Source organism: Trematomus bernacchii, unplaced genomic scaffold (assembly GCF_902827165.1).
Source record: "Trematomus bernacchii unplaced genomic scaffold, fTreBer1.1, whole genome shotgun sequence".
NCBI lineage: Eukaryota > Metazoa > Chordata > Actinopteri > Perciformes > Nototheniidae > Trematomus > Trematomus bernacchii.
Window position 1 is genome coordinate 7,702,788 of NW_022987616.1, and position 24,329 is coordinate 7,727,116.

The window sequence follows — 24,329 nt, forward strand, 5'->3', positions numbered from 1 at the left end:
ACTCTTTAAAGTAGAGACACTACATACTGATATACACCTGAACATCAGCAGGAGAGGACTCTTTAAAGTAGAGACACTACATACTGATATACACCTGAACATCAGCAGGAGAGGACTCTTTAAAGTAGAGACACTACATACTGATATACACCTGAACATCAGCAGGAGAGGACTCTTTAAAGTAGAGACACTACAAACTGATATACACCTGAACATCAGCAGGAGAGGACTCTTTAAAGTAGAGACACTACATACTGATATACACCTGAACATCAGCAGGAGAGAACTCTTTAAAGTAGAGACACTACATACTGATATACACCTGAACATCAGCAGGAGAGGACTCTTTAAAGTAGAGACACTACAAACTGATATACACCTGAACATCAGCAGGAGAGGACTCTTTAAAGTAGAGACACTACATACTGATATACACCTGAACATCAGCAGGAGAGAACTCTTTAAAGTAGAGACACTACATACTGATATACACCTGAACATCAGCAGGAGAGGACTCTTTAAAGTAGAGACACTACATACTGATATACACCTGAACGTCAGCAGGAGAGGACTCTTTAAAGTAGAGACACTACATACTGATACACACCTGAACATCAACAGGAGAGGACTCTTTAAAGTAGAGACACTACACACTGATATACACCTGAACATCAGCAGGAGAGGACTCTTTAAAGTAGAGACACTACATACTGATATACACCTGAACATCAGCAGGAGAGGACTCTTTAAAGTAGAGACACTACATGTTGTGCTGATTCACTGTATATGTAAATCCTAATTTCTCCGTTTCTCTCTCAGCAGGGGGTCTGGAGGATGCTTAGAGGTTTCCGAGCAGCTCCGTCTTGCAGAAATGGCCTGAGGGACTCTCTGGACTGAAACCAAGGTGAGAAGCCACAACTTTTTTTACGCAACCGCACTGTGCAATATGTTAAACACACAAACACACACACACACTGACCAATTGTGCAACCATCTGTTCTGAAATACACTCCAGATTCCCACATGTGGCCTCCTGCTGTGCTTTGGTCTGCAGGTTCTTTAATGCATAATAAAGGCTTCCTGTTAATGCTCGTATTCGTTCACGGCTGCTTTTCTTCTTAAAGCTGACTTCTTCAAGGTTCAAGGTTCTTTATTGTCAATCTGACATAGCTACAGAGTAATTATGTAGTTGAAAATCTTATGTCACAGGCTTCTCCAACAATGCAACATAATAACAATAAGAGCAAGAGCAATACAAAAAGAATAATAGTTATAAAATAAAATAAAGTGATGATGTGGAATAGTGCAGTACAAGTCTATATACAAGTTATTGGAATGATATATATATATTAGGTATTAGATACATACTACTGAGTAGCAGATGAATGTTTGATGTTGTTTCAACAGTTCAATTCTTTAACAGTCTCACTGCCCGCGGGAAGAAACTGTCTCTGAATCTTGATCTCTTGATGGAGATATAAAACCTCCAGGCGTTTCTCCACATTAGTCAGAAACTAAACCTCTCTTTCCCGTTTCCTCTCACTTCTTTTCAAAAAAGTTGTATTCCTCGAATTCGGGTGTTTTGCAGCCTCCCGTTGGTCTGCAGTGTTCATCCATCATGTTTAAAAGAAAGCTTGTGAGTTTTGGTTCAGCTGGTGTTGGCTAATGTTTGTCTTTTGAGGATTGCTGCGCTGCCAGAAGCTCTTACAGCACCGGGCTGCAGAGGAGTCAGAACCACAGGTTTGTTGTGTTATAACTGGAGTTAAAAAAGGACTCTAGTTTCATTTAGGATGTATCCTGCTGTATTAGAGTTAATTGATGTACCAATTAGTGGTCAAGAAGGTTTATTTATTTGCTTCTAGTCCCTTTAATATTGCAACTCCAGGCAATCGGCATCATGTATTGAAAGTAGGGCTGCACAATTAATCAAACATATTATTAAAATTGCAAGATGGTCTTGTGCAATATTCAAATTGCACTAAGCACAATATTTAGTAAAGGTAAAATATGTGTAAATATCTAAATGAAGTTTTGTGGAGCTGCAGGGAAGACCTACCCTACATATTGTTTGCTACAAACTTAATAGAATATGTTTTATTTATACAGATCCTCTTTGAAAATAATCTATTAAAATGACTTTTTCAATGATAATGTGAATACCTTATCCTAATTACTGTATTTAAGTACAGTTTGATGTATTTGTACTCAAGTATTTTCTTTCTTGACCACTTTATTCTTCAATTCAAAGAGAGATATTCTACGTTTAACTTCAGTACTTCTAGTTACAGCTTTAAATACTTCATAAATTAAGGTTTTTAGACAAAAAACGTATAAAAATCTTCATAAATGTAACGATAAAGTTATGTTAAATTGATTTAATAATCTTTCTGTGGTTTAACACACATTTCAAGCTTCTCAAATGTGATGATTTGCTGATTCAAATATGTTACTTTACTTTTAATAACTTTATGCAATGAGTACTTAAAGTTCAATTTCCTAATGCATTATCTTTCAATAAAAATATTAAAGAACAATCATCTTTTTTATAAAACCGTCAGTAATCACAATTGCTTATTTTCTTCACTTCCTGCAGCCCAACAATCATTAGGATGAGTTTCCGCTGCACAACAAGGTGTTTGACATCAAGTCCACACGTAATATAAAACAAACTAAAGCTCACAAATGGATATGAGGTGATTCGGACATCAGTCGTCGACTACGTTGACGTGCAGAGGTGATTATTTATACCAGATAATCAATTCTTACTCCTTTCCTGCTCCGATTATCCTCAGAATCCTCCCCTCCCCATCGTGTGCGTGCGTGCGTGCGTGCGTGCGTGCGTGCGTGCGTGCGTGCGTGCGTGCGCGCGCGCGTGCGTGCGCGCGTGCGTGCGGAGCAGCTTCAGGTGCACATCTCTCTTTCTTTTCTGTGAAGTAAAACGCGCTCTGGGTTTCCTTGGGACAAAGTGCATTTGCTTTGTGCGCTGAGTAACTACATGACATTATAAATGTCTTCTAGGTGACTCAGAAATCTAGACTAGGATCAATCGACTAATTGATAAGTTGAATGCTAAGAAGAATAACGAATAATTACATTGCATTTAGCTGACGCTTTTATCCTTTAATAATGAAATCATATATCCGCCCCACAGCTGGGATATTTACATCGTTACAGCAAAAGGGACAGTGCAGAAAAATACAAAATAATAATGTAATAATTACTTTTGATAATTTACAAATTATTTAAGTCGTTTTTAATGCCAGAAATAGCTATTTTCAAAAATAGAGAGTTGCTCCCTTATACTTTAATTATCATATTTAAGTAATGTGCTTTTGGTTTTGCAAATAAAAAAACTAGACATTTAAGACTTGGACTTTGAGAAACCAGGATAGACATTTTTATTTTTTAAAACAAATTTCTTGCATTTCTTTTGGACAAACCGTTTAGATAAATGGACGTTGAGAGTATTAGTAACTTGCAGCCTTCAGTCTGATATGATATAAAACAATAAGTAGAACATCTCCATATTTAAGAGGCTCCAAAGAAGTATTTTTCAGCCAGTTTTGCACGAAAAATGACCTCTTACTAAAATTTTAATTATCAAAAATATGTGGCACCTATTCCATTTCCCACAACAGCACTCAGTTGTAACTAACTGCAGTGAAGCCTCCGGCAGTATTGCTTTTAAAACACAAGTACTTATTTTTGGGGTTTTGGACTGAAAACACCCCAAAACAAGGACTTTTTAATATGTTCTCACACTTCATAGACCAAATGATGAATCTAGACGATACCCAGCACTATGAGAGGCGAGGTTATTTGAGTGATGGAGGGAACCGAGTGAACTTCATGCACTTATATAATGAACCGAGGGGGTTATATGCTCTTATATAATGTGACGTACGGTTACAGAGAAGTCTCTTGAACGCAGCGTCGCTCTCTTTGAAGTTCACCGCCAGATTCATTTAATTTCTTTAGCACTCGAGACCCCCCACTGTGAGAACATCTGGTTTAAGGTACCCACCCATGTACATTTGCTCAAGTACTGTATTTACAGTTGAGGTATTTGTACATGAGTATTTCCTTTCTTTGCCACCTTCTACTTCAACTCTACTACAATTCAAAAGGAAATATCATATTTTCTACCAACTCTTTTTATTTGACAGCTTCTAATACTTTCTAAATTCAGGATTTTAGACCCAAAAACACATCATTACTCTTAACTTATATTACTCTACTATAAAGCCAGATACTTAAGCACAAAGCTTATGACGTGCCAATCCTTTACCTGTTATTGAGTATTCTTACACGGTATAATTACCACATTTAATTAACTAAATTAATCAGAACTTTTTGGGATAATAACAATAAAAAAGTACATTGATAACGTCCCATGGTGCAGAATTTGATGTTCTCTTGCTCTCCCAGCAAAGTGAGGACACCAGTGAGATAAAGTGTGATCGCTCATTACTTCAAACTCTCTGGGCGTGTCTTTATAATCAGAGCCTGTGAACCCACATGATTACAGGAACACTGGCACATTCTCAACAATCACACACACTCATTTTACCCCCCCCCCCCCCACTGCATCCGTTTCCCCCTCAATCATAGTATGACTGGAATTAGTGATTCAGTGTTTTTAAAGACCCCCCTCTAAACAATCTGTGTGGTTATGGCAGCTGTTTTTACTTTAGAAAAGCTGTCTAATAATAGCAGTTAAATGTGATTATTAAACAGGGAGTCAGACTTTTCTACTTTAAAGAGTCCTCTCCTGCTGATGTTCAGGTGTATATCAGTATGTAGTGTCTCTACTTTAAAGAGTCCTCTCCTGCTGATGTTCAGGTGTATATCAGTATGTAGTGTCTCTACTTTAAAGAGTCCTCTCCTGCTGATGTTCAGGTGTATACCAGTATGTAGTGTCTCTACTTTAAAGAGTCCTCTCCTGCTGATGTTCAGGTGTATACCAGCATGTAGTGTCTCTACTTTAAAGAGTCCTCTCCTGCTGATGTTCAGGTGTATACCAGCATGTAGTGTCTCTACTTTAAAGAGTCATCTCCTGCTGATGTTCAGGTGTATATCAGTATGTAGTGTCTCTACTTTAAAGAGTCCTCTCCTGCTGATGTTCAGGTGTATATCAGTATGTAGTGTCTCTACTTTAAAGAGTCCTCTCCTGCTGATGTTCAGGTGTATATCAGTATGTAGTGTCTCTACTTTAAAGAGTCCTCTCCTGCTGATGTTCAGGTGTATATCAGTATGTAGTGTCTCTACTTTAAAGAGTCCTCTCCTGCTGATGTTCAGGTGTATATCAGTATGTAGTGTCTCTACTTTAAAGAGTCCTCTCCTGCTGATGTTCAGGTGTATATCAGTTTGTAGTGTCTCTACTTTAAAGAGTTCTCTCCTGCTGATGTTCAGGTGTATATCAGTATGTAGTGTCTCTACTTTAAAGAGTCCTCTCCTGCTGATGATCAGGTGTATATCAGTATGTAGTGTCTCTACTTTAAAGAGTCCTCTCCTGCTGATGTTCAGGTGTATATCAGTATGTAGTGTCTCTACTTTAAAGAGTCCTCTCCTGCTGATGATCAGGTGTATATCAGTATGTAGTGTCTCTACTTTAAAGAGTCCTCTCCTGCTGATGTTCAGGTGTATATCAGTATGTAGTGTCTCTACTTTAAAGAGTCCTCTCCTGCTGATGTTCAGGTGTATATCAGTATGTAGTGTCTCTACTTTAAAGAGTCCTCTCCTGCTGATGTTCAGGTGTATATCAGTATGTAGTGCCTCTACTTTAAAGAGTCCTCTCCTGCTGATGTTCAGGTGTATATCAGTATGTAGTGTCTCTACTTTAAAGAGTTCTCTCCTGCTGATGTTCAGGTGTATATCAGTATGTAGTGTCTCTACTTTAAAGAGTCCTCTCCTGCTGATGTTCAGGTGTATATCAGTATGTAGTGCCTCTACTTTAAAGAGTCCTCTCCTGCTGATGTTCAGGTGTATATCAGTATGTAGTGTCTCTACTTTAAAGAGTCCTCTCCTGCTGATGTTCAGGTGTATATCAGTATGTAGTTTCTCTACTTTAAAGAGTCCTCTCCTGCTGATGTTCAGGTGTATATCAGTATGTAGTGTCTCTACTTTAAAGAGTCCTCTCCTGCTGATGTTCAGGTGTATATCAGTATGTAGTAAAACGTATAGGATGGTAAAAGAAAACATAACATGATTTATTTGACTAGGAAATAAGAGAACAACACGCCCTGATAAAGACACGAGTAGAACTTGGTAAAGATCAATTGACTTTGCAAGGTGCTCTTCAGGAGATCAGAGGTGTGCGTCTCAGTTTTCTTCGGTGTCGCCGGGCAGACTCTGAGAACAGAGCCGGAGCCGAGCAGTCTGCAGAAACTCCTGGAGACAAAAGAGAGAACCTCCACCTTCCTGCTGTCAAAGTCATTCACCTGTCAAAGATACAAATACTATGAAGGGCCGAATAACAGCTAATAACATTTAAAAAGTAGGATATCATTGACATTAAGTGTGCAAGAAATGGCATAATAAATGAAATGTAAAAAGTGTGAATAAAAGTCCTATAAGTTATATGGACGGTATCTGTTTAGTGTTGAGCTGCTAATAAACATTTAGAGATATTGTAAAAGCATATTTGTTGTGTTGCTGAGGCAGGCTGCGGTTTAATAACGTCACCCTTCATTTACTGAGTCAGAGATGGAAACCTGTAATAGAGCGAGAAGAAGTGCTGACCTCAGAAACACAAATATACAATTATGGCTGCCGTGTTATTACGTGTGTGTGTGTGAGCGTGAGAGAGGTGGGAAGAGGTGTTTACTACACTGAAGTGAGGGGGAGTTAGCAAAGCAAGCTAACCGCTAAACCTCCCGACCCCAGACAGAAATACAGGTTTTTACCAAAGAAACGTCACAGGGTGTTTCTCAAATATTCCCACATTTTGTAGGATTTGACACTTTTTCTCGTTGCCCTAAGGATGCAATTATCATTTTTTTTCATCTTTGATTCATCTGCTAATTGCTTTTAACGAGTTTTGTCAGAAAAAGTGAAAAATGTCCATCCTTATTTACTTAAATGTGATTTTAAAAAATAGAAAATTAGCTGGAAACGGCATTTTCTGGCTTCTTTTAATGAAAAATTACCTACAAGATGAATCTATTAACTATAAAATCCCAAAATCTAAGAATATTCCCATTTCTCTTTCTGTGAATCCACTAATCATTGGTGCTATATTATAAAAATACTGGGAGAATTTGCAGATCTGAGAGGCTGGAAACATTTTCTGGCATTTCTTAATGGAAAATTACCTAAAAGATGAATCTATTAACTATAAAATCCCCAAAATGTAAGAATATTAGCAAAAACATTTCTGTGAATCGACTAATCATTGGTGCTTTGCTATAAAAATACAACCCCCCTTTTAACAAGAGTGCACCGTTGAAGCCCCCTCTTTTCTTAACTGTGTGTGTGTGTGTGTGTGTGTGTGTGTGTGTGTGTGTGTGTGTGTGTGTGTGTGTGTGTGTGTGTGTGTGTGTGTGTGTGTGTGTGTGTGTGTGTGTGTGTGTGTGTGTGTGTGTGTGTGTGTGTGTGTGTGTGTGTGTGTGTGTGTGTGTGTGTGTGTGTGTGTGTGTGTGTGTGTGTGTGTGTGTGTGTGTGTGTGTGTGTGTGTGTGTGGTGTGTGTGTGTGTGTGTGTGGTGTGTGTGTGTGTGTGTGTGTGTGTGTGTGTGTGTGTGTGTGTGTGTGTGTGTGTGTGTGTGTGTGTGTGTGTGTGTGTGTGTGTGTGTGTGTGTGTGTGTGTGTGTGTGTGTGTGTGTGTGTGTGTGTGTGTGTGTGTGTGTGTGTGTGTGTGTGTGTGTGTTTCGGTCGGTGACTGATAGTCGTGTGTGTGTCCCGTGCAGTGTGTGTGGGTTTCTCCCGTGCAGTGTGTGTACCATACGGTTTCTCCCGTGCAGTGTGTGTGTGTGAACTCTCATCACTAATGAACTAAACGGGCCGACAGCTTGATGAAGTGCAGATTTGTTAAATGCCCTCCAGAATATGCCAATCAGTCCTGCTCATAATGAGGTTACTCACCCCCCCCCCTTAGCCCCCTTACCCCCCCCCCCCCTTACCCTACATTACTGAGTCAATGATATCTGAACACACTGCAGGTGAACCAGTGCATGTCGCTCATGCACGTAGGAATTTACACTTTTCCCTGAATGCATGATAGTTAACGATTGTTGTGTCTTTAAAGCTTTGAGGTTGTGCAACACCTTCTGTTCTTTCAAATAGATTGTAATCCGGTATAGTTTGTGAGGAAATAGTGCACTTAAGTTGACATTTCCTTCCTTTTTTAACTAAACCAAAATGTTATCCTCTTTAATCCACTTTCAAGACTTGTGCATGCATGGATTTATATATAAATGTTACCACAGTTAGCTTGAGATGAAGCTTCTAGTTAGCGATCCAATAACATATATATAAATACACAACATTATTCAGATGTATTTATTGTCCATAAACAAATGTTCCAGGTTCAAGACAAATGTATATTTGATGTAACTCTAACGGACCAAAATGAATCTGAATGATGTTGGGTTTTTATTCTATAAGGACATTATAGTGTATCCCTTCTTTTCTTATTTATAATAATGTGTAGTTTGCAGTCAATACAATACAATGGGACACTGTACTTTATATTTTCTTCCGTTTTGAACCACAGTTTGTAATGTCCTCTATAATTCACTTTAGCACTCGGCTTTGAGTCTCTCCTCGTCTCCTTTAAATGACTCTGAGCAGCGAGGAGAAATCAGTCGCCGTGCTCTTCTTTCTCAATCGTTAAGTGGCAGAAGTGCGGGTGAATAATTGATATCCACGCGTCGGACTGAAGTAGATTGGTAGGCGTCACCGTGGACTCAGAGCCATACCGTCATTCAGAGCTTTAAAGGTGAAGGTTTCTGTTTCTGCGTCTTCAACGTCTCCGTTCTGATCAGCCTGCACAGCATGTGGTGTGACTTTCTATTTATTTACCTCAATACATTTCATTAGAACATTAAAACGGCAACAGATGATGTGTTTTAAGGAAAATATGTGCACAAAATGTGGAATAAGATGACGTTCTTACCCACAAAAACATCCAAGCAACATGCTACCGTTGAAAACATTATTTACAACCCAATGTAATATAACTATAATATGGATACGGTGCAGCGAAGAACGACCGAATATCCTTATATTTTGATAAGAAATGCACATTATTTTCAGTTTGCAATAGGGTGTTAAGAGAAAGCTGCCTTTTTCTTAGGCTATATGCATTTCTAAGACACAAAATCTATGTATTTTTAATATTTCTTTCCATTATTTGTTGCATAATGCAAACTTTGAATAGCTAAATGGTGTAGGGCCTGTTGCCTTCTGTCCTCTTGCCATCCCTGCGTACTGTTTGCTGATTTTCCCTTCGTTCTTTTGCTGTCCATCTTCCTGATTTCATTTCATTTCATTTCGGCCTGTTGATAATACGCTCTGCAGATCATTTTGATTAGTTCAACAAGTGCAGCAGCAGCAGGGAATAAATGAATGAGGAACCATGGAAGGAACTTAACAATCATTTAGGTTAGCGGTAGAATATTAAGAGAGCAATGCATTCTGTAGCTGACATGCACAATGAATGCATCAGATAGACCCACAATGAATGCATCAGATAGACCCACAATGAATGCATCAGATAGACCCACAATGAATGCATCAGATAGACCCACAATGATTTGATTTGCTGCATTTGATTGAATCCTGTGCACATCGTCTCCTTAGTCAAATATCATCAGTCGTGTTTCATGCCATTTCATCCGACTGTTGTTGATGCATTTGTTGATAATTAGCTGCGTACAGTATGGGCTAACACTGTTTTAAAGATCCAGAACTACAGGATGCACACACACACATACACATACACACACACACACTCACTCACTCACTCACTCACTCACTCACTCAGTTTCGTGTCCGAGGTGAGGAGAACACATTTTATTGATCTTTATCCAAACACAAAATAAATGGCTAGCTGTTGTTTATTATTATATTTGAGATATTACATGGAAGATGTATTATTACACACACACACACACACACACACACACACACACACACACACACCACTATAACTAGAAACATATAAAAACACATTTAAATGTAAAAATGTTACTAGTATTAAAAGCCAGTTTAAAGAGGTGAGTTTTTAGCTGAGATTTAAAAAGTTCAATAGACTGAGCGCACACACAGATATAGACACATACAGATACACACACACCCCCTTCGTCTGTGTTTCTGTCATTGAGGCGTGCCCGTGTCTTTGCGTCTCTCCCCTTTTTTCTTTTTGTCTCTCCGTACACTGACCCACCGTTACTGCCGTGTCAAGGAGACGAAAGCAACCAATCACATCGCTCCCAGCGGGACACACACATCCAATCAGCTCCGGAGTCCCCATGGTAACTTGTGCCGGAGAGCCCGGGCTCGACCAATCACAGCGCAGGGAGCCACTTAGCTACGAGAGTTTTAATGGCCTGTTTCTGTTGTCATTAATAAAAGCACATAACCTCTGCTTTGGGCTGCAGGATGGAGACGTTCAAAAGAGCAGGAAGCAAGGACACTGAGCTAATCCTAATAGCAACAACTCACCTCTTTGCACTGGCTTTTTATACTAGTTGAACATGACATTTTGCTAATAGCACTCATGTCAACAGGAGGATGTATTTCACCCTTCAGAGTCTCCTACCCGACTTCATTTTCAAAGATTCAAAGGTTTTGTCATTTGCTCATAATCTACAGTGTAGACCTTCTTCTGACCTGAGCTCTTCCAACGATGCAACATATATAATAAAATACAAAATAGAAAGTACTGCAAGAAGTCACAGTAATTATAAAACGGACAAGTCAAATCAAGCAATCTGATTGGTTCTTAGCCGTGATATAATGAGCGTATACCACGGGTAGAATTGTAGTTACTTTTCACAACAAGTCAGTATCCCTCCGCGTCTGAGAAAAGCAACAACTGTTACATTACGTCCGTTACGAAACTAACTAACTAACGAAGCTTAAGATGGAAACATGTAAGGGATAATGTGCAGCAAGGACTTATTGACCGTTGTTAAAGGACGCTCACATCTGCAGAAAGAAGTCCGGTCGATTTAACTGTATACAGTTGGGCTGAAAAGCAAACCGCATGCTGTTTGCTTTTCAAACTGGGACAAGAAAACAGCGGAGAAGTAACGGGGCAGAATTCATACTTGCCAACCTTGAGACCTCAGAAATCGGGAGCATTTCAAAACCACCGTGGGGGGGTTCTAGTGGATCGCCGCCGGAGCTGTCAACATCAACATTAACATGCTTATTGTAGTTGCGGCCTGTAGCACCATCCTTGACGGAGCATGTGTGTGGGCTGGACCTGTGTTTTACAGGAAAGGAGTGAGCAGAGGGGAGAGTTGTGGATTCTTGTTCTGTTTTCTGGGACTATCTTCCTCACCATGCTGAACACCCTCTCAGAATTTCAGTTGCGCGCGCTACTAAAGAGACGCGCTACCATGGAAACCAAACAATTGTGTAGCTGTATTAAAGTCCGAGTGGAAACAGTCGTGACTAAATCTGATTTTGTCAGAAATTGGGAGAAATGCGGAAGAAATATGACCCCGGGAGGAAACCGGGAGAGGGCAATGAAATCGGGAGTCTCCTGCGAAAATCGGGAGGGTTGGCAAGTATGGGCAGAAACCCTCCTTTTTACGCAAAGGTCCAGACATAGACATCAAACGGCAAAACATATTCAGTGTGCAGTTCCTTTGGCATTAGGGCAGGGATATCTAGATACTTCCCAAGGTTTGACATAATGAATTGTGCTACTTTTAAAGCAAGCAATGATGTTTTCAAATCTGTAATCAAAAAGGTCCGCAAAAACGCTATCGACCAATCAGATTGCCTGATTTGACTTGTCCGTTTTATAAATATATTTACATTTCGTCCGTTACGAAACTAACTAACTAACTAACAAAGCTTAAGATGGAAACATTTAAGGTTAACTTCGACCTCCGGGGTGGTCTTACTATGGAGGAGTGGATTGAGGAGTGCCTATCTCCAGAAAGCACCTAAACGACGACATGTAGAGCTACGTGAAGAGCAGGTAGACCAACTGGAAAAGTATCACCATTCAAAAGCTTTCTGATGCGGGTCTTGAAACAAAGCAGAGAAATGATGACCGTTAGTGGCCACAGGTGCGAAAGCTCTCTCCAGAGCTACTGGAAGCCGAATCTCGGGGACCGGAGAAAGTGGAGCAATATTCTCGCCACGCCAAGCAACAGCCTAGAACAACCTCAGCCTATACAAGTAACCACGTAAGCCATGCTACTGATGCTGGACAGGTTTTCAGTGGCTGCACAATAAACGGCAGCATACACATTAAAGGTAGGGTAGGTAAGTTTGAGAAACCGGCTCGAGATACACTTGTTATATTCCATGGAATGCTCTTAACATCCCGATAGCAATGAATATCTGAAGTGCTTTGACAAAAAATCCATAATAAAATATCATCTGTGGAAGCCGTAATACTGTAAAAAGCACGACCAATCATCTGAGCCGGCCCTGCTAAAATAACTGGATGGCCTACCTGCCTGTCAGCCTTCCATCTGTGCACAAACTTATCTCGTGCCCTCATTGGTCATGTGCGCGTTCGTGTGTGTTGGAGGAGGGGCTCTGTGAGGAAGTGGCAGATTTTCTCCGGTTGTGTATTTTCAAATTCTAGCGATCTCGAGCCGGTTTCTCAAAAATTACCTACCCCACCTTTAATGTAAATAAATAGCCAAATAATGGATCAACGCTCTCTGTCTAATATGTTCGCTAGCTGTTAGTGTTGTTGCATAGCAACCACCTCGCACTATGTTTCGTGCAGAAGGCAACGGAGGGACTATTTTACTTTGAACATCATTATTTACTAATAAAAACTATTGAAATTAGAGTGTGTATTTTTCTTTCATATTGCCACACTTGGTAACCTCTTCGCGTCGGGCCGACCTACGCCCCTTAGCTGTGATATAATGAGCATATACCACGGCCTGTCGTGAGCTATTGCTTAAGTAGAATATGATATGTACAAGAACAGAATAATAAATTAAATAATGTACTTTAAGACGACATTAAATACGGTTTATTGTGGTGATAACTATTTATATAAATAAGTAGATTACAAGATGACAAACGGATGACTGTTTATCGAGGCACTTTACATAGCTCAGGTGTTTAGCAGTCTTATTTGTACATTCAAATTTTAAAGATGTATTCTTAATGCAGTAATGACCTGCTGCGTATTTTGGTTTTTGCACAAGAGGATCAAATGTGAATGGATGTAAGAGATATGTCATGCATCATTTTATTAGCAGGAGTGGTCAAGATACGTACTATTTAGTTTAGGTAACTGGACATTACTTGAGTATGTTCTGCTTCTTTAAACTTACTGTGAGAGGAAATAGTTGCACTTTTCCCTACACTACATTTACAGATCAGATAAACAAAACTTAATGAACTCATGAATTGTGATTGCATTATTAGTTTTTTCCATAAGGTGATAACATGGTAGTGCTTAAGATATGTGCTGGTTTCTAGGTATTTTCTGCTACTTCATACCTTCACTGTCAGAGGAAAGGGTTGGACTTTTTATATAAATAAGTAGATTCTCTCTCTCGGTTTATTTAAACACTCAGTCCTCTTAAGAGCTGAAAGTAGGTCACTGTAGACCAGGAAGGAGCTCAAGTGTGCCTGGTCACCAGCAGCTCCTCCTTAGCTTAGCATGCGGCTAAGCTACGCTGCTACACACGGTTCCCTCCTTATGTAACGCTGAGTTTTCACAGCCGTTTCCATGGTGTCTGTCTGAGATCACAACACAGCATGTCTGCAACCTTGTGCATGGTGCCGGGGAAAGTTCTTTCTCCACGTTCCCTCTCACAGCTAATGGCTGCAGAAAGAGGAAGTCGTTTCCATGCTTTATTTATTTAAATATCACCATTTGTTTTGTGTTCACATCTCGTATGCAGCAGATAAATCGCTCCATATTGAAATCCAAGTCCATTAGCCGCCATCAGATTGCTGTGCAGATGATGGTGGTAATTAATAAGGCATTACTTTGATCAATAATTGATTTGTCTTTCATTAAGTGGCTTGGAGTTCAGCCTGACTCGCAGGGTGGGAGGAGGAGCAGAGGGAAGTAAATGGAAAACAGTTTTTATCTTTTTAAATACACAAATCTTATTTTTTCTCCAAAACTAGATCGATATTTCTGATGTTGGACAAATATCCTACTCACATAGTAAAAGAAATCTCACAAATACAACATTTTCCATGTTTTTTATGTGCATTTAATTTTTTTAAAGTGCCATATTTGAGAGAATAGTTTCTCTAATTGAGTAAAAAGTGAAAATATGTGCAATTTTTTGCATCAATTAAAGTTCCCTTTTGTCTTAGGCTTACCCTTTTTTGTGTTTAGATGATTGCATTCATTGGATACAACCATTTAAATGATAAAAACTAGATGAGAAATTAACCCCTTATGTTCTGAATCCAGAATCCATTTGCAACTGACCCAAAAAACGGAAATGAAAGCGTGAAAAAAGAACCCCTCGTTTGCATGCTAAAACTCTGCAGGTCTCCCAAAATCAAGTTGCTCCAAAGAGCTCTACATAAATCTAGATTGAGAACACAACATGCGTTCATATCATAACCTGATGCATGACATCTCAGAGCAGCAGGAGCAGCTTGTCACTCTGGATTGCACCAAACATGATTTCCTTCTCTCTGAGATCTCGTGCTCGGCAGAAATGAGATTTCAACGTGACGGTTCCTCTCAGAGTGACCCTCCTCGGTAAACACATGTTGTGATTGTAAAGCCTCTCTGCGAGCGAGCTTCTCTTGGTATCGTGTAACGAAACAGTCTCTTCTCTCCGTGCTGTGGGCAAAGCGCCGTGTTCTCATTTCAGAGTCTCCAGGGAGAGAGGCGCCATCAGAGAGAAGTGATTGAATCTCTCTCTGTGCTCCATTTTTGTGTGTGTGTGTGTGTGTGTGTGTGTGTGTGTGTGTGTGTGTGTGTGTGTGTGTGTGTGTGTGTGTGTGTGTGTGTGTGTGTGTGTGTGTGTGTGTGTGTGTGTGTGTGTGTGTGTGTGTGTGTGTGTGTGTGTGTGTGTGTGTGTGTGTGTGTGTGTGTGTGTGTGTGTGTGTGTGTGTGTGTGTGTGTGTGTGTGTGTGTGTGTGTGTGTGTGTGTGTGTGTGTGTGTGTGTGTGTGTGGTGTGTGTGTTGGTGTGTGTGTGTGTGGTGTGTGTTGCATTTAGGCTACACAAGAAAATAGGGCTGTGCGATTATGGCAAAAATCATAATCACGATTATTTTGGTCAATAATTGATATCACGATTATTAAATACGATTATTCATCGACTTTGAAAACATCCATTTATTGAACTTTTAAATACAAATAATAATTTGAACAGTATCTTTTTAACTGTTGATTTCCCTGAGCGTATAATTCAACTGAAAACCAATACAAAAATAAATTAAATAAATGATACATTTAAATAAATAATATCAAAATAATAAATACCAATAAACAAGATCAACAAATATTTTGGAGCGCACTTCCACAAGCTACTAAACATATATAAATATGATAAATACAAATAAATTAGATCAAATATGTTGCACGGTCACAACCTAGCAAAGCAAAATAATTGTTTTTTTCGATTATGTTGTTTTCGTAATTGTGGCAGGCCAAAATCGTAATTGCGATTAAAATACGATTAATTGCACAGCCCTACAAGAAAACGTCTTCTGTGTATTTCCAGCTGAGTTTATAGTCGGTACGTCGATGCATGCACGAACATATGAAGCTTTTTTTTAGAATTCACACGTGTTTTCATACATTTTCCGTCTGTGTTTTTTCCTTCTCTAGACGCTGATATGCATTGAGGATGAGTGGAGTCGGTGAAAACCCATCTGACCCTGCCAGGGCAGAGTCACGGAAACGCAAAGAATGTCCTGCAGAACTTCTAGGACCCAGGTAAGACTTTTGAGGCATTTCTACTACATTTCTTAACTATACAAGTATGATGGAAACAGTCGTTTTCATGCAGCCGAGGCCAGTGTGTGTGTGGTCAGCGACTGTGACCCCTGCTTTGCAAAATTACCCGTTGCAAAACCATCAATTACCCATTTACCAAAGGTGATGGTTAGAGTAAAAGCCGGCCAGCCACATCTTAAATCCTGTACAGTAACAACCGGGTAGTCCCCATGAATGTCTGACTGCTCTAACCCCGGAGCACTGAACAATAAATCTGCATTATTTATCTGTAGACATGCACTCAAGGAGGAGGGTTTCCTTTATTGATGCTCCATGTTGGCACCATGCAGAGGCCTCGGGATGCATTTCAAGCCATATGGAGAATAATTGACCCTCTTAAGGTTGGCAGCAGTCATTTGGCAGCTGCTTAATATCTTGACACAACAAGATATTTCAAGTCTTACTGTTTGTTTACCTAGACATTTCATTTAAATACTACAAACAAACCTTTTTTTAATGACGAGTCAAGATGTTGACCAGACTGAGTTACGTCATGAACTGTGACGATCAAATCAAATCAAGTTTTATTTATATAGCACATTTTTCAAACGATTTGTGGTCGAGACAAAGTGCCGTACATACAGTAAAAATACTTTACAATAAAGACACTTTACAACCAATACAACTGCACAGAATATCAGTATGAGAAAACGACACCCTCTGTCCTTAGACCCTCTGTCCTTAGACCCTCTGTCCTTAGACCCTCTGTCCTTAGACCCTCTGTCCTTAGACCCTCTGTCCTTAGACCCTCACATCGTACAAGGAAACACTTCCAGAGAAACCCTACAGTTTAAAGGGGAACATGGGAGAAACCTCAGGGAGAGCAACAGAGGAGGGATCCCTCTCCCAGGACGGACAGACGTGCAATAGATGCCGTGTGTAAATCAAAGAGATAATACATTTACAGCGTAGGTAGACCAAATGTTTGGAAATGCATGTGTCTATAATAAGAAGATGAATCCACGAGGATGTCAAACAATCCTGTGGGAGCCATCAGGGAAGTAGTATGATGAGAGTCAGGCAGGACCACAGAGACAGGTTTAGCCACGACTCGAAGTCCAGGACTCAGGATAGAGGATCCAGGACTCAGGATAGAGGATCCAGGACTCAGGACCACAGCAACAGGATCAGCCACGACTCAGGATCCCGGCGTAGATATAGACACAAAAAAGAAAGTACAGATACAGGTACAGACAGACAAAAGGAAGAAGTAAGGTGTCCCCCGACAGTCTAAGCCTATAGCAGCTAAACTAACGTGTCTACGTACATGCACTCCCTTAGGATAGGTTGAGGGAAAAGGGTAGTAGGTAAGAAGTAGGGAACAGAGGTGGAGAGGCACAATGTGTCTACGTACATGCACTCCCTTAGGGTAGGTTATCAACACGCAATATCATTGACAAGTAACGACAAAACTTGACTGAATATAATAAACTAAACTAATACGATAAAAGCCAGGTCTACGTTAAAAAAGATTGATATTTTAATCAATTAATGGAGAAAATAACCAGCAAATTAAATTAATCCAAAATGATAATAATTGTTCATATGGAGAACAATTGACCCGGTCTGCCTCTTCAGGTTTGCAGCAGTCACTTGGCAGCTGCGGATTTCGCTCTTTCCATCCATGCATGTATCCACGCTTTAACTTGTTCTTCTCCTTCTCTTCTGCAGTCCAAAGCGGAGCAACGAGAAGCGAAACCGCGAGCACGAGAACAAATACATCGAAGAGCTCGCCGAGCTGATCTTCGCCAACTTCAACGACATCGACAACTTCAACGTCAAGCCTGACAAATGTGCAATCCTGAAGGAGACTGTGAAGCAGATCAGGCAGATCAAGGAGCAAGGTACGACCTCTCGGTGTCAGTGTTCAAACCTTACCTGAGATGCACCGATGTTTCTATCGCACCGGTCCTGATTATCGTTATTGAGAGCATGCACAAACCGTTTGTGAGTTATCTTTTATGGAAAGTGGAAATGCAGTTGTGTTTCACTTAAGACAACAACTTTCATTATTATGCGTACAACAGTCAGACTTGTACTTCTGTTACGACAACATGTTACGGTTAATTTTACCCTGAAAAAAGTCTGATGCACGACTTAATATTTCAATCTGTTGAAGTGCAAAATGTAAGGCGACATGTCTCAAAGACCAGCAGTGAAAAGCTTCCTTCCTCTCATGCTTCTCTGCATAAATACCAAGCCGAGCCTAACTCCTACAATCTGACCCAACTCTGTTTTGCTGTGAATTCCTAGTAATATTCTTAATTGTATTCCTAGCATGGGCGTAATTTCCACTGGGGACAGGGGGGACATGTCCCCCCCACTTTTCAAAATCCCATTTGTGTCCCCCCCACTTTTTAAATGTGTTTATTATTATTATTTTTACGCGAGCGGTCATCGTCAAGGAGGAGCGTCTGTGTGTGTGTGTGGCACGAGCGCATCTTGTGAGAGAGAGATAGACACAGAGAGAGATAGACGGTTGTTGTTAGCATTTGGTGCTAGCTCGGAGCTAACGGAGATTAGTAGCTGTTTCAACAATAAGGAGAGGGAGAGCTCTTTCCTGTCGGACTTTGAGAGAGTGAGAGAGAGAGACACAAATATATATATATAGAGAGACAGAGACAGAGAGAGAGACTGAGAGAGTTACGTGGGTTGTTGTTAGCATCTGGTGCTAGCCCGGAGCTAACGGAGATTAGAAGCTGTTTCAACAATAAGGAGAGGGAGAGCTCTCTCCTGTCGTAAAACAGGTTCACATGGATAGGATACTAGATAAGTGTGCACACTCATTATATACACTACACATTTCTCTTGGATTTGTTAACACTATAGTCCCTAATATATTTGTAGAAAGGCAGGAAATGGAATTAAATCGAGAAAATGTTTCATTGCGGAGGACCCCCTGTTTTGTGTCCCCCCCACTTCTCAAACCAAAGTTACACCCTTGATTCCTAGTATAAGGTTTGTAAATGCTCCTATAAAACACACATGCCACAGGTGTCACCGTGTTGGCAGCAGCTTCAGCTTTGCAGGCATTAGGACGATGTCTTTGGGCTCTGCTCCACACACTCATTGATGCTGTGACTAAAGCAGCTGATTAATGTTCCCTCGGTCACTTCATCTGAAATGCACGAAGCAGTTTTGTTGTTGGCCGAGTGTGTTTCCAGACATCAGGAGAAGGGATCAGGCTGTGCACTTGTTCCAACTTTACTCTCCTCATGTTGAGTTTACCTCAGTCCCTTGTAGTTTCCCTTGGCTTCACATCCAGAGTGTTTCTTTGTGAACACGCTGGACTGCAGGCCGTCTCGAGGTGCTCATGAATCACAGAGTCATCTTGTTTTCTGTGACTCACACTCTGTTATGTAATGGTGAGCAATGTGATGCAAAAATCACACACAACTCCCGTCTGTCCTCCCCCTCTTCTTCTTCCTCTTCTTCGCTGTGGTTTCTCAACACGAGGCTGCAGTGACTCCTCTCCTGCGTCTGAAGGCAGGACGTGTGTGTACAGTAAGCGCTGAGAGAGAAACGAGGAGAGACTGCTCGCTTCTCAGCTTCATCCTCAGATATCACGTTTTCTATATCCGAGCTGCTGAGGCGTTTCTGCAGACATGCATTGTTCCTTTTGCCCGAGATGCAACCCTTGATTGATGTCAACTCTTGATTGCAAAAAGGCTCATTCTTAATGTGGAAAATGCCGTTTTCAGCCTCTTAAATATATGATTAAAGTGAATCTGTTTGGACGGACAAAACAAGATATGTAAAGGCTTCATGTTTTTAAATTAAATGACATCTGTAGGTAAACAAACAAACCTTTTTTAAAGTCAAGTTGTTGACCAGACGGCGCTCACGTCATGAAACACTAACTGTGATGCGATATCAACATGCAATATCATTGACGAGTAAACATAAAAAACTACATACCTTCCACCTTATTTTAGTTATCTACAAAAAAACAGATTGAGGTGAAACTAATACGATTTTATAAAAAAAAAATAAAAAAAATGACATTTGATAAAAAATAGCTGATATTTTAATCAATTAATTGAGAAAATAACCAGAAAATGTATTTAAAATGACAGTAATTTGTAGTTGCAACTTGGGATGCACTGAAAGATCATTTAAATATATTTAATCTCAATTTGACATAATGTAAAACCAACATTAGTTCCTTTTTAGGGATGTCCCGATCACCTTTTTTTGCTCCCGATCCAATTCCGATCATTTGATTTTGACAATCTGCCGATACCGATTTTTCCCGATCCGATCTTTATGCAATGCATTAAGAGAAAAAAAAGGTAACAGATAACGGCTGGTCATCCAACGCGATGAATTCAGCTATCTTGGCTGTTATGTTTTTGGCCTTTTCACTGTTCTGGGGCAGTTTCTCTTTCCTTTTCAAAGTCTCTGAAAGTGTCGGTTGTTTCAGTGCCGTTACCTGAGTGGCCGCTGTGTACTCGTCGTGTTGTTGTTGGTGTTTGTATTAGATTGGTCGTGTTGAACGTAGCTCTGTTCTTTCCACCACGCGGAACCTCCGCCTTGCAAACATTGCATCTGGCTGTTACACTGCCTTCGCTTTCAATTTTATAATACTTCCAAACTCCTGACATTTTCTCTGTCCCGACTCCCGAGGCACCAGCTGAACGTAGCCTCTCGTTACACCAGCTGAACGTAGCCTCTCGTTACACCGGCTGAACGTAGCCTCTCGTTACACCGGCTGAACGTAGCCTCTCGTTACACCGGCTGAACGTAGCCTCTCGTTACACCGGCTGAACGTAGCCTCTCGTGTACACCAAGACTCTGAACGTAGCCTCTCGTTACACCGGCTGAACGTAGCCTCTCGTTACACCGGCTGAACGTAGCCTCTCGTTACACCGGCTGAACGTAGCCTCTCGTTACACCGGCTGAACGTAGCCTCTCGTTACACCGGCTGAACGTAGCCTCTCGTTAGCTTACTGCTACTATTAGACACTGCGCCCACTCTGTTGCCAGATTTGAGAGAAATAAGCAACCAGGTCTATGAAAACAAGCCCTCAGGATGACTTTAAGACGTGAACATGGTCATTTTTGTTTTGTAACATTAAATAAAATACAAAAAAATTATCCCGATCCCCGATTGTTTTCTCCCGATTCCGATCTTTTGAAAATCATCGGATCGGGACATCTCTAGTTCCTTTCATGGTCCGTTATTGTTTCCCCAGTGTTCAAAATACTTGTTTATGGAGACATTACTGAATACTCTATAGTAGATTCTGCACATATTAAATCAGAGTGTATCTGTGAGCGGATCACTCTCTTGGCTTGTTTGCAGTTTGTTGGTTTTTAATCGACAATATGTTGAGTTATGAAATCTTTATATACAGTTTAACAGCTACACTGTGAACCTCACGCTGGTGCCACATCAGACATTAAATATGTGTTGATGCACTACAGTACGTTAAGAGGCACACACATGTGGTGTATAGCAAGCTAGATAGCCCCGGTTATCTAGCCCTTTGTTTTGTTTAATGTATACCATGTTTATCTAGGCCCTTTTTGTTTGATGTATATATGTCACACTGTAGGACTGCGGGAAACGAGATTTCGAGATTTCTGTACAACATGTAGAATTCTTGACAATGAAGCTGACTTTGACTTTGACTTTGAAGTGTTATAGATTATAGGGGTAGGTAAAACAATGCTATCTTTTACGGTAAGATCTTAATCAATTTCACTATTTCCAAAATTATTTTTAAAGGCTTTTATAGAAAAATAAGTTAGATATTGAAACCTCAAATTAAGCATCATTTTGTGATTTATTTCAGAACCCAAAATACACTTATTTCGTGCATAATTTATTCTTTTAATTGGCACATTTGTGGGAAATAAAAGGGCAGCTAGCGTAAGCCTACAATTATATTTATGTGACGGGTATCATTTGTAGAATTGAAGGGTTTGTATTCAGTGAGGATTGAGGAAACATTTGCACGTTAAGCATCATAAATGTTCCCTTTTTATCTCAGTGTTACCCTTGTGTGTTTACATTGCTGCTATCAGTTGATATAACCTTTAACACATTTAGAATTAACGCTATCACATATTAAAACAACCTCGTGTGTGCACAGCGGACTGCAGTAGATCCTGATATTAAGATAAGATGTACTTTATTATCCAGCAGCAGCATTAAACAAAACAAGGCATTGCCCAGAGTAACAAATTAAAAGAGTAGAAATAAACAATTCTGAAATAGAAACATCTCAAAATAGAAATAAACCAGCATTAGAGAGTAAGAAAAATATACAGATGACTGAAGATATAAAAAAAACTGTCTGACAAATAAAAACACAGTTGAAGATGATATTTACATAAATATAAAACTAATGTAATCCAGGATTGTGAATAGCTTCGTGACCCAGAATCGTGAGTTACTGAAAGACCAAATATACTGTCTGGTAGTTCCTACAGATATGATGTTAATCCTCTATGGACTCTGACTGTGATTGATGGGTCCTTCTCGGGGCCGGGTGCCGCTGTTTGGGCCCCGCTGGGCTCCTGCTGCTGCAAACATCATTAAATGTGAAGGAGATGGATGTGTCTGAGAGCGAGAGCGAGAGCACACACCCCTACACCCAGAAAACACAAAACAAAACAAAGCAAGGACAGGATGTTTGCTTTCCAGCGCCGCGCTCTGTCACCATATGGTCAGCCCTCGTGTTGGCATGGTGCGACAGTTAAATGTGTCCCCCCCCTCCTCTCCTCCCCTCCCCTCCCCTCCCCTGCACTGCAACACCAACTCATATTCCGCCTCTCATCATCGTCTCCAAAAGTAGGGCAGCCTACGCTCAGCATAAGGCTCGCTGTGTGCTTATTAAGACACACACACACATACACACACACACACACACACACATACACACACACACACACACACACACACATACACACATACACACATACACACATACACACACACACACACACACACACACACAGGGACAGTGCAGGTACACGCGCACACACACACAGGGACAGTGCAGGTACACACACACACAGGGACAGTGCAGGCACACACGCACACACACACACACACACACACACACAGGGACAGTGCAGGCACACACACGCACACACACAGGGACAGTGCAGGCACACACGCGCACAGGGACAGTGCAGGTACACACACACACGCGCACACACACACAGGGACAGTGCAGGTACACACACACACACAGGGACAGTGCAGGCACACACACGCACACACACAGGGACAGTGCAGGCACACGCGCGCACAGGGACAGTGCAGGTACACACACACACGCGCACACACACAGGGACAGTGCAGGTACACACACACAGGCGCACACACACACAGGGACAGTGCAGGTACACACACACACGCGCACACACACAGGGACAGTGCAGGTACACACACACACGCGCACACACACACAGGGACAGTGCAGGTACACACACACACATACACACACACACACACACAGGGACAGTGCAGGTACACTCTCACACGCTCACACACACACAGGGACAGTGCAGGTACACACACACACATACACACACACACACACACACACACACACAGGGACAGTGCAGGTACACTCTCACACGCTCACACACACACAGGGACAGTGCAGGTACACACACACACATACACACACACACACACACACACAGGGACAGTGCAGGTACACTCTCACACGCTCACACACACACAGGGACAGTGCAGGTACACACACACAGGGACAGTGCAGGTACACACACACGCGCACACACACACAGGGACAGTGCAGGTACACACACACGCGCACACACACACAGGGACAGTGCAGGTACACACACACACGCGCACACACACACAGGGACAGTGCAGGTACACACACACACAGGGATAGTGCAGGTACACACACACACATACACACACACACACACACACACACACACACACACACACACACACACACACGGACAGTGCAGGTACACTCTCACACGCTCACACACACACAGGGACAGTGCAGGTACACACACACACGCGCACACACACACAGGGACAGTGCAGGTACACACACACACGCGCACACACACACAGGGACAGTGCAGGTACACACACACACACACACACACACACACACACACACACACACACAGGGACAGTGCAGGTACACGCTCACATAAAATCGTTGACGAGTAAACATAAAAAACGTGACTAAATATAT

General features: G+C 41.1%; 1 protein-coding gene across 1 annotated transcript in view; it reads left to right on the top strand.

Annotated features, from left to right (window-relative positions):
* Positions 1–24,329, top strand: part of ncoa2 (nuclear receptor coactivator 2) — an 87,393-nt gene that overhangs the window by 22,067 nt on the left and 40,997 nt on the right. Inside the window, 3 exon segments of the mRNA XM_034132426.1 lie at positions 820–904; positions 15,961–16,068; positions 17,800–17,972. Of these exon segments, the coding sequence (XP_033988317.1) occupies positions 15,980–16,068; positions 17,800–17,972 (262 nt within the window). The 5' untranslated portion in view covers positions 820–904; positions 15,961–15,979.